This window comes from Ovis aries, chromosome 13 (assembly GCF_016772045.2).
Source record: "Ovis aries strain OAR_USU_Benz2616 breed Rambouillet chromosome 13, ARS-UI_Ramb_v3.0, whole genome shotgun sequence".
Lineage (NCBI taxonomy): Eukaryota > Metazoa > Chordata > Mammalia > Artiodactyla > Bovidae > Ovis > Ovis aries.
Window position 1 is genome coordinate 31,800,741 of NC_056066.1, and position 12,117 is coordinate 31,812,857.

At 40.0% G+C, this 12,117-nt stretch overlaps 1 protein-coding gene across 2 annotated transcripts in view; it reads left to right on the forward strand.

The window, feature by feature from the left end:
* Window positions 1–12,117, forward strand: part of SLC39A12 (solute carrier family 39 member 12) — an 82,261-nt gene that overhangs the window by 30,584 nt on the left and 39,560 nt on the right. For both annotated transcript variants that reach the window (XM_004014250.6, XM_015099602.4), the window contains exons 7-8: window positions 6,087–6,259; window positions 11,023–11,175. In XM_004014250.6, coding sequence (XP_004014299.2) covers window positions 6,087–6,259; window positions 11,023–11,175 — 326 coding nt within the window. The remainder of the gene's footprint in view (window positions 1–6,086; window positions 6,260–11,022; window positions 11,176–12,117) is intronic.

The window sequence follows — 12,117 nt, forward strand, 5'->3', positions numbered from 1 at the left end:
ACTCAATATGTTAGCAAAGTTGGAAAACTCAGCAGTGGCCACAGGACTGGAAAAGGTCAGTTTTCATTCTAATCCCAAAGAAATGTGATGCCAAAGAATGTTAAAACTACTGCACAATTGTACTCATCTCACACACTAGCAAAGTAATGTTCAAAATTCTCCAAATCAGGCTTCAACAGTACATGAACTGAGAACTTCCAGATGTTCAAGCTGGATTTAGAAAAGAAAAGGCAGAGGAACCAGAGGTCAAATTGCCAACATCTGTTGAATCATAGAAAAAAGCATGATAATTCTAGAAAAACTTCTGCTTCATTGACTACGCCAAAGCCATTGACTGTTGGATCACAACAAACTATGGAAAATTCCTAAGATGGGAACACCAGATCACATTACCTGCCTCTTAAGAAATCTGTATGCAAGTCAAGAAGCAACAGTTAGAACCAGACATGGAACAACAGACTGATTCCAAATTGGGAAAGTTGTATGTCAAGGCTGTATACTGTCACCCTGCTTATTTAACTTCTATGGAGAGTACATCATGGCTGGATGAAGCACAAGCTGGAATCAAGATTGCCAGGAGAAATATCAATAACCTCAGATATGCAGATGACACCACCCTTATGGCAGAAAGTGAAGAGGAACTGAAAAGCCTCTTGATGAAAGTGAAAGAGGAGAGTGAAAAACTTGGCTTAAAGTTTAACATTCAAAAAACGAAGATCATGGCATCTGGTCCCATCACTTCATGGCAAATAGATGGGGAAACAATGGAAACAGTGAGAGATTTATATTTGGGAGCTCCAAAATCACTGCAGATGGTAACTGCAGCCATGAAATTAAAAGACGCTTGCTCCTTGGAAGAAAAGTTATGACCAACCTAGATAGCATATTAAAAAGCAGAGACATTACTTTGCTGACAAAGGACCATCTAGTCAAAGCTATGGTTTTTCCAGTAGTGATGTATGGATGTGAGATCTGAACCATAACGAAGGCTGAGCAGTGAAGAATTGATGCTTCTGAACTGTGGTGTTGGAGAAGACTCTTGAGAGTTCCTTGGACAGCAAGGAGATCCAACCAGTCAATCCTAAAGGAAATCAGTCCTGAATATTCATTGGAAGTACTGATGCTGAAGCTGAATCTCCAATACTTTGGCTACATGATGCAAAGAACTGACTCATTGAAAAGACTCTGACACGGGAAAGATTGAAGGCAGGAGGAGAAGCGGAAGATAGAGGATGAGATGGTTGGATGGCATCACCAACTCAATGGACATGAGTTTGAGCAAGCTCCAGGAGTTGGTGATAGACAAGGAAAGCTGGCGTGCTGCAGTCCATGGGGTCGCAAAGAATCAGACACGACTGAGAAAATGAAGTGAACTGCTTCTTTGGTATGAATATACCATATTTTGCTTAACCATTCACCTTTTAAAAAATGGATTGTTTTCAGTTTTTGGCTGTTTGAAAAAACTTACTATGAACATTTCTGCAAAAAAGAAAAAGTTAACAGTTGAGAAATACCAACGTATAAGAGAGAGAATATCAGTGTCAGGATCAGAAATGCAGAGTTGAATCATGCTGTCTGTCCCCAGCCAACTCTGTGATCTTCTGCAATCTATATTTCTCAAGCCTGTCTCTTTCCCTGCACCGTAGGAAGCAGTGATCCCACAAGGCTTGTTATCCTTTCACGCACCATGATACACATGGAATAATGAAGGCATGTTAGGGTAAATCAAAGAGGCTGCTCTGGGCTGGCAGTGACCAGGCCAGGGAGGTACGAGCCTCCTGGATGTGGCAGCTCCAGGAAGTGAAGGGACCACTATTCACACTTGGGATTTCCCTGACAGTCCTGATGTTAAGACTCCATGTTTCTAATGCAGAGGCTGTGGGTTCAGTCCCCTGTCAGGGAACTAAGAGCCCACATGTGGCGTGGTACAGCCAAAAGAAAAAAAAATTCACACTCACATGTGACCCATAACATCATCACAGTAGGTGAGCTTTATTGTAAGACTTCCAGGACACCAGTAAAATTCCAGTAGGATAATATGTACAAAAGTGTGTTCTATAAATTTAAAGCACCTGAAGTTTATTTTCTTGCAATAAGAATGCCATTTTATTTACCTGAGTTCTTCATGAAGACCTTTTGAAGACATAAAAATGAGAACCAAAATGATGATCAAAATGATCTCAGAGTGAGGAAATATTTTTCTCACCACCTACCAAAATGCCCTATTGTTTTTAATAAACTATAGTCATAAGTAGTTATAAAATGTTGTGCAGAACTGGACACATGGCATGTGGACTGTTAGATTAAAAATTGGACAGAATAGAGAATCCATAAACAACCTCATCCCAGAAGGGACTTTAATCAGTGGAGAAATCATTCAATTAATTGTGTTGAGAGAGTTTGGAAAAATAAAACCAGAAAAACAACCAAAAAATGGTGGCCTAAGAACATGTATGATGAATAGTAAAAATATGGCAGTTAACCATATGTAAAATATTACCTTTGATCTGAGGATGTTACATTTTTTTCTTCAGAACTGCTTTTCTTCTTTGAGATAGTCTGCAATGCCCATCATAGCCGAATTAGTCAGCCCTTATTTCTAACTCCTAATAGGTTCTACATCAAGTGACTCATCATGCCAGGCCTGTATATTTAAGACTTCACATTCACTGAGAGGAAGAAAACGTCATTAAAAATGAGCAGCTAAATAATTCAACACCTTGTGGCCAGTGATGGCTCAAAAATGGATGAACAGGACTGGATCATGGCACCTAGGAGCTCCCATATTTATTTCTACTCCCTGGCACCATGTCTGATCATACAGGCCGTTCAGAAACAGGGTTTTGGACTGAAGATCCAAGAACAAGTTTATTCTCACTTAAATTAACTTCTATATCCTTCTAGGAAACAGTCTTCCTGAGAAAAATTCATAAATCATACTCACTAAAGAACCTAAAAAAAATCACTATCCTCAATTTAAAATGTTGCATCATATAACTAAAGAGAAAGACTTGTGATGTAGGCCTTTTGAAAGTGCAGGAATGTAAGATGTTAAAGAGTGGAAGACACAGAAAGACGTTATTAAGAACACAGTGTTCAGTATGCTGAAACTCAACTTCTAAGAGCCGTCTTCAACTGAATTTCCAGGAAAGAATGTTATAGCTGAGTAGAAATCATTTCAGATCTATTCAAAAGCTGCTTGGAATTGACTAAAATTTTATTGTAATTGGTAGTACGTCCAGTTCTGTTGTAAGGATGAGAAACATTTATAAGGAATCTGAGTCCAATCAAGACACCATGACTCTATACAGGGAACTAGAGTAAGTCTGCAGAGTCTGGCCGCAACAAAAGTCAGAGATTTTATGATTTTCAGATTGATTCTTGCCACAGGAGAGCAGGTGGAATCTGACTCATAGAAGACCTAGAAAGTTTTACAAGCTCTTAAGGAATGGAACATCCTTTGTCTTCCAAAACCACACTGTAGCTCAGTAGTCATCTACAGATGTGAGAGATGGACCATAAAGAAGGCTGAGCACTAAAGAATTGATGCTTTTGAACTGTGGTTCTGGAGAAGACTCTTGAGGGTCCCTTGGACAACAAGGAGATCAAACCAGTCAATCCTAAAGGAAATCAACCCCAAATATTCATTGGAAGGGCTGATGCTGAAGCTGAATCTCTAGTACTTGCCCACCTGATGTGAAGAACGTCAGACTCATTAGAAAAGATCCTGATGCTGGGAAAGATTGAAGGTGGGAGGAGAAGGGGATGACAGAGGATGAGATGGTTGGATGTCATTGCCACCTCAATGGACATGAATCTGAACAAACTCCAGGACACCGTGGAGGACAGAGAAGCCTCATGTGCTGCAGTCCATGGGGTTGCAAAGAGTCAGATTCGGCTTAGTGACTGAACAGCAACAAAGCCATCCTCAGGACAAAGGGAAAAAGAACTTGAAACTTTGCCTTTTGCCTCGGAAGCATCAACCTCTAATTTGTCCTTGTGAGTTCTTAACATTTGGTGATATTTTGTACCTACCAGAAAAGTGTGGTAACTGTGAACTTGATTAGACAGCTGGGTGCTCATGTTAAACTTCAAATATCTTTAATTTACAGGTTAGTTGAGAAGAATCACGTTCCCACTTAGAGTCTATTTGTGGAAAAGTGGGATGTGAAACTATCTCTAGGAATTTCTTAAATAAAATAGATATTAAATTAGAGCAAAGTAAAACCTTTAGGCAGCTGTATGATCATTCTCAACTATTTTTGCTTTTGACTGCATGACATATGGGAGCCTAGCTCCCCTATCAGGGATTAAACCCACGTTCCATGCATTGGCAGCAAGGAGTCTCCACCACTGGACCACCAGGGAATTCTCCCTCGTTATTTTTTTAATGTGGTAAAAAAGTACATGAAAATTACCATCTCAATCCTTTTAAGAGTGTAGGTCAGTAGTGTTGAGTATTTTCACATGGCTCTGCAGCAGATCTCTAGAGCTGTTTCTTTTTGCAAACCTGAAACTGTATATTCACTGAACAACCACCGATTTGTAGAGATGGCGTAGCTGCAAAGGAGTTGTGGTGACAGTGGGAAAAAAATCAAAGTGTGCAAGGTTTTTAGCCTCCTCTGAGTATGCTACCAACTTCGTTTTAATGTGCAATCTCTGTTTAATGGCAGAGTGTATAATTTAATAAAGGTCCTCTTCACAGTACAAGCTTATTATCATCTTACGAGCTAGTGTCATTAACATGATCTACTGTAGAGAGTCAACATTCCAGAAAAGTACAAGAATGATGAAGATGCAACATCTTCAATTATAACAAACTCGAAGAGAGTAGTTTCTTAAAATCTTCAGTGGGCTTTAAGTAGTATGGTAACTGAATTGTTCAACTTAATTTGTCACTTATTTGTAGTTACAAAAGGAAATGATAATTTAATGTGGTAATGACCTGTCTTCATTGTTTACAAACAAGTTAGTAATTTCTAAATAAGTTGAAACAAAGTATTTGCCCTGAATATAACCAGTGGAAAATGGTGTTTGAATATGGTTTATACCCAAATAATGTACACTTGACTCTGAAAGCCATTTTTTTCTGTTTTAATCTCTCTTTCCTTTCTTCCTTTACTCTTTTATTTCTTCTCTCTTTCCACGTGTTTGTTCCTATTGGAATAATTGTGAAAAATTGTACTTTCTGAATGTTTTTAAAAATATAGAATCTTAGAGATATGGAATATATTTTAGGGGTCAGAAAAATTCCTGTAATAATTGAAAAGTTTGGCTGTCCAAATTTATATTATCACCCTTTATTCATTCATTGATTAGTTTTTACAAATGCAGTCACTCATTTTAGTCACAGAGAATAGTAAAAACTTCTGATATTACAAATAATTTTGAGACCTTTTGGAAGAAAGTACTCATTTTGTCCACAAATACAGATCTACAGTGGCCCAGAACGTATGCTCTTTCTGTCCCATTGCTTCTTGCCTTCGAAAGGTTTAAATGTGGTGAGATGACAAATATTACCACTGTCTGTCTGTGAAGGTTGTAGTTTGTTTTTTAGTTTAAATTTTTTTGTCTGCACTGGGTCTTCATTGTAGCGTGTAGAATCTTCTCTAGTTGCAACATGAGGGGGCTGCTCTAGTTGCAGTTCATGGGCTCTAGAGTGCACGGGGCTCAGCAGTCATAGTTTGCTGTCTTGTCTAGTTGCCCTGTGGCTTGTGCAATCAAACCCACGTCCCCTGTACTGGATGGCGGATTCTCAACCATTGGACCCCCAGGGAAGTCCCAAGGTTATAGTTTAAAGCAAGAGAAATTATTTTCTTTGAGGGTAGGAGGTAAGCTAGCTCCTTGCTACAGTGATTCTTTTTTTAACAAGGGGAAATCAGGGTAACTTCAAAACAATGGAGTAAATTAGTAAAAATCTTTTCATTCTTTTCCTTACAAATTAAAACCTTAAATCCAATATAGCACTCACAAAACAATTTTGTATCCCTAGCTATTGTAGTATAGGATGGATTCTTTTACCATGTTCACTGGCAGAAGCACTCACAGGGGCCTCTGACTGGTTTTGCAATCTCTTTTTAACTCAGAATATGGCTACAGCACTGTGGCGGTGATGCTGCTTACGCTGGGCTCCATGCTTGGGACAACACTGATCCTTTTCCACAGCTGCGAGGAGAACTACAGGCTCATTTTACAGCTGTTTGTGGGCCTGGCTGTTGGGACGCTTTCTGGGGATGCTCTGCTCCATCTCATCCCTCAGGTAAGCTGCTATTTTCCATTTCATCTGGACTGTTTCTAGTTTCAATTTATGTTTAGCCATTGTAGGTGTTTATGAAGAGTACATTATGAGAAATACTGGGCTGGAAGAAGCACAAACTGGAGTCAAGATTGCCGGGAGAAATATCAATAACCTCAGATATGCAGATGACACCACCCTTATGGCAGAAAGTGAAGAGGAACTAAAACGCCTCTTGATGAAAGTGAAAGTGGAGAGTGAAAAAGTTGGCTTAAAGCTTAACATTCAGAAAATGAAGATCATGGCATCTGGTCCCATCACTTCACGGGAAATAGATGGGGAAACAGTGGAAACAGTGTCAGACTTTATTTTTGGGGGCTCCAAAATCACTGCAGATGGTGATTACAGCCATGAAATTAAAAGACGCTTACTCCTTGGAAGAAAAGTTATGACTAACCTAGATAGCATGAGACATTACTTTGCCAACAAAGGTCCATCTAGTCAAGGCTATGGTTTTTCCAGTGGTCATGTATGAATGTGAGAGTTGGACTGTGAAGAAGGCTGAGCGCCGAAGAAGTGATGCTTTTGAACTGTGGTATTGGAGAAGACTCTTGAGAGTCCCTTGGACTGCAAGGAGATCCAACCAGTCCATTCTGAAGGAGATCAGCCCTGGGATTTCTTTGGAGGGAATGATGCTGAAGTTGAAACTCCAGTACTTTGGCCACCTCATGTGAAGAGTTGACTCATTGGAAAAGACTCTGATGCCGGGAGGGATTGGGGGCAGGAGGAGAAGGGGACGACTGAGGATGAGATAGCTGCATGGCATCACTGACTCGATGAACGTGAGTCTGAGTGAACTCTGGGAGTTGGTGATGGACAGAGAGGCCTGGCGTGCTGTGATTCATGGGGTCGCAAAGAGTCGGACACGACTGAGCGACTGAACTGAATGGAACTGATGACGAATTTCACAACGACCTGGATGCATAGATACAGTGGCAAGTGTTTCCCTTGGAAATCACTGCTATTTCCCCAAAGCCCTTGCAGGAGAAAAGAGATGATCAGTCATTCGATTCACCAGGCTGTTCTTATTTTTAAAATTAAAAAACAAGTGCTCAGATACAAATTCCTATTGAAACCATTGGGTGTCATTTCTGGAGCTCCAAAGAGCTTTGGTACCACAGTCCTCTATGTCTCAGTGCAGAAGCGAATTCAGTGAGAGGCAAAGTGATAGATAAGACGTGATTTATTAGAGTAGCACACTTGTGAGGCTTCCAAGGGGGTGCCACGCCCTGAGAACTTACTGGGCTATGGTTTTATAATCAAAGGATGAGGGGGAGGGGGAGAAGAACATTTCCTTGAGTAGACATCTTGCTTCCATCGTCAGCTCCTCCAGCTTGGGCAGGAGAGTTGTCTTGTCCCTACGTGCTCAAGCTAAGTCCATAAATTACTGATTTTTGTCCTAGGTATCGTTAATTTTTTGAGCTCATCAAGCAGGATGTGGGTCTCGTGCCACCATTGTTTTATTGTTTGGGGGGCACGTCCTGTGCTTCTGTTGCATGCTTTTGTTGCTAAACAAGTCTGCTTGGTTTTGTGGTTAAGCAAACCTGCTCTCTTGAGTAATCATTAACTTATAAGGGTCTCCCATATATTTTTCTACTTTCAATCCGCTGTAGTATAATTAACTATATAATCACCTACATTATCCCTTTATTCTGTCCCTGTCACTATTAAGGAAAATTCATGAAGGGTGAGTATCTGTAAATAAAAATGAATGGGCTATAAGATATACTAGTTTTTCTCTGCTGGCCCCCAGCCTCATCAGATCCATTCTCTGCCCTTCTCCGCTGTGTATTCTTCCCCAGAAGACTGTATCCCCTCAGCTCCCTGCAGTCTGGATTGTTGTTTGGGTTCACCCAGTGGGGACACCACAGAAAGGCCAAGGTAGGAGGAGAAAATGGCAGGGGTATTTCTTCCTTGCTCCCTCCTTCTGACACTGTCTCTAGAAGCAGCTCATTACCTGCAATATTACAGCTCCCATGGGTCCCTAGCTCCACCTCCATTAAAGTTCAGTAACATTATTTCCAACCTTTGCCCTTTGCCCTTTCAGCCTTCAGTGTGGTAATAGTTTCCTGGGGTTGCTAGTCTCTGGGGTATCTCATTATTCCTCATTCATACCCTTGACCCTGCCCACACCCCTGTCATGGCATCATCGTTAAAACCGTCTTCATCTGAACCATCAAAATGAATTTCTCTTTCTTGCCCAACTATTAGTGTCTGTTTTTGTTGTTTGTTTAGTCACTAGGTTGTGTCCAACTCTTTTGTAACCCCATGGACTGTAGCCTACCAGGTCCTCTGTCCTTGGGATTTCCCAGACAAGAATACTGAAGTGGGTTACCATGTCCTTCTCCAGGATATAATCCCAACCCAGAGATCAAGCCCATGTCTCCTGCATTGACAGGTGGATTCTTCACCCCTGAGCCATAGATTTCCTTTAAGAAACAGGCAATCTCCAGCAGCTGGCTCTTTGTTGAAGTCTCTGGAGGCTCTTTATTTGTCAGAAATGGAAGGGTTGCTGCTGCTGCTGCTGCTAAGTCGCTTCAGTCGTGTCCAACTCTATGCGACCCCATAGATGGCCGCCCACAGACTTCCCCGTCCCTGGGATTCTCCAGGCAAGAACACTGGAGTGGGTTGCCATTTCCTTCTCCAATGCATGAAAGTGAAAAGTGAAGTTGCTCAGTCATGCCCGACTCTTAGCAACCCCATGGACTTCAGCCTACCAGGATCCTCCATCCACGGGATTTTCCAGGCAAGAGTACTGGAGTGGGGTGCCATTGCCTTCTCCGAATGGAAGGGTTAGGACCTGAGATGCAAAAGTTCAGGGAAAAGGGTCTTCAGATGAGGTTATCTATTCCTTCTGAGATCTCTTATGATGGATCATGATGAGCAAATGATTCCCCTTTCTCTCACAAAACCTGAGATCTTAAAACTTTCCATAAGCCTCTGGCATTTTCCTCCAGGGTCCCTCTTGTTGGTTACAGGCTCAAAAATTAATAGATGTTCTGAAAATTGCAAAGTGAGCATTGTAGATATGAAACAAACCATTATTAGTTTTAATCTCCCTGGTAATCTAATTTTCTGGAAATATTTCAGGGTTTATTTACTTGAGGCAGTGTCCAAAGCCTGTTTCTGTGTCACTGTAGTGGGTGCAGAGCTCTTCACAGCCCAGGATCCTGGGAAGTAGCAAAAGGATCTTAAGACTTCCCTGGTCTCCCTCAGTGGGAAAGCCCAGAGCCCAAGGCAGGAGGGTTGGATGTGGGTTGGGTGGGACGGTCAACTGGCTTATGGAGATATATTACAGAGGAAAACGTAGCTGAGAAGGCAGTTGCTTTACTTGAAGAAAGAGAGGACAGAAGTTATCGAGAAGAGGAAGACAGACACAGTACCAGTGTGGCAGAAAGCTAGAAAAATCAGTGGTTCCTGAATGTGATCCAAGGCAAGTGTTTAAAGGTCTGCATAGAAATGAGAAAAATCCCATTGGCATCATTTCCTCTTTTAACTAGCTATGTTGATTCTACTTTAAGAACTACATTTTATTCCGAAATTATGAGGTTTTCCTGTTTCTTTTGTGACATTACAGTGTCCTGTTTTGTGAAATAATGGTAATCACAAATATTGGGGGAGTGTCCTTCAATGTCTTTACCAAAAGAAAATGTGGAAACTTCTCTGGCAGTCCAGTGGTTAAGACTTCACCTTCCAGGGCAGGGGGTGAGGGTTTGATCCCTAGTTGGCAAGCTAAGATCCCACATGCCTCATGGGCAAAAACCAAAACATAAAACAGAAGCAATATTGTAACAAACTCAATAAAAATTTTAAAAATGGTCCACATTAAAAAAATTTCTTTAAAAAAAAAGTGGGCTAGTATGTGTTTGTTTTTAGTGATGTCCATACACTCAATGTGTACACGGAGTTCTATACATATACTCACACATGTACACATATGTACCTACATGTATACATACATAAATATCTATATACATTGATATGAACGTATACACAGATAAATTCTTTTTAAAATTTAATGATCAGTAACATCTTAAATGTGGAGACCACTGAATTTTTTCCCAAACTGTCCTCTCCTATGAAAGGAATATGATACATTATAATTTACTTGCTCACAAGAAGTCATGAGGTCAACCAATGGGATGAGTCAACCAATGGGATGAGTTAACTCAAGGAAAATTCCTAATGTTTTTCTGGTATCCTTTTATGTCCAAAGGAGCTGACAATATTGCTGGGCATACTCAATGGAAAAAATCTTTCAGGTGGATTTCTTACTTATTTGAACATTGATTAACAGCTTTAATTGCTGTGAGGCATGGGGAGAATAAACCCTGGATGAAATGTATCTTTATATTTGTTCTGGATATTAGAAGACATTGATTTGTTATAGGGCATTGTTGTGTAAATAGGGACAGATTGAACTGAAAAACATTCAGCTAAAGGACTGAGAATGTATGAAAATTTAAGCTGCACTTGCTGAGATAAGCTTAGGTTTTAGTCTACTCTTTGGCAGAGGTTATTCAAAGCTCTGTTTTCTTTTCTCACATCTTATTTGACCCTGAGTAAATCATATAGTGGAAGGATTCATATGTTTAGAAGTAAACTGGCTGTGAATGATTTCAGGTATTGTCATGGGCTTCCCCAAAATGGAAATTGAATGTATTCAACAATGGATCTACCCATTTACGTTTAGGTCACCAAAATTTATGTCTGTTTCTTCTTTTTAGATTCTTGGTTTACATATACAGGAAACTTCAGAGTTTGGACATTTCTATGAAAATAAAGGGCATATTTGGAAACTGTTGGGATTAATTGGAGGCATCCATGGATTTTTCTTAATAGAAAAATGTTTTATTCTTCTTGTATCACCAAGTGCCAAGGTATATTTTAAATATTATTTATCTTTTGCTTTAGAGCTTCATGATATTTGTCTTTTATTTCAGAGCTACTTGTTCAAAAGTAATTGGCGTCTTCATGAGATTGCCTGTTTAAGGGGTGAGGCTCTGATTTCTAGAATGCACAGATCATTCTGACAGACAGCATCCCTGTAAGCACGATTATTAATTTTTCAAACATCTGTTTCTGGCCCATTACTATACTTGTTATAACCTGTTTTTTGGCCTTGATGGCTAATTTAGAAATAGACTATTTCATATTTGAGAATGAGGGGATTTAAAGGTCTAGCTATGAATCTGTGTTTTGGGTACCTTTACCTAACTCAAAACAAAAAGCAAACAAAAATTTTGAAAATTCATAAAACCACACATCACTTTCTATCTTGTGTGTGTGCTAAGTGACTTCAGTTGTGTCCAACTTTTTGCAACCCTATAGATTGTAGCCTGCCAGACTCCTCTGTCCATGGGATTCTCCAGCAAGAATACTGGAATGGGTTGCCATGCCCCCATCTAGGGGATAACATTTAAAATTATGAAAACAAGAAATTCAGGAATGGAAATGGTGGCAACTCTTTTTTTTTTTTCAGCTTGAGTAATTGCTTTTACAGTGCCTGTTTTTTTTAAAATCAATTTCTACATATATGATGACATGTAAGATGCAGTGTGGCTATTATATAGATTTTGTTTCCTCTTGCTCTTATATATGATCCCATAAGAGAATTGGTGAACAGTTTTGTGGGATGTTTTGAAAAGGTAAATGCTTTCAAAAAAACTCCAGGAGACTAAAATAAACTCCCTACAAAGCCCTGCAATTCTGCAGTCTTCATGGTTTTCTATTTATTTCCTAACTTTCTACCTGTTCATGTAGCTGTAAAATGGTTGTCTTGGGGCAAACATTAGTCAGCACTTTTTGTTTATCTTTCCTAG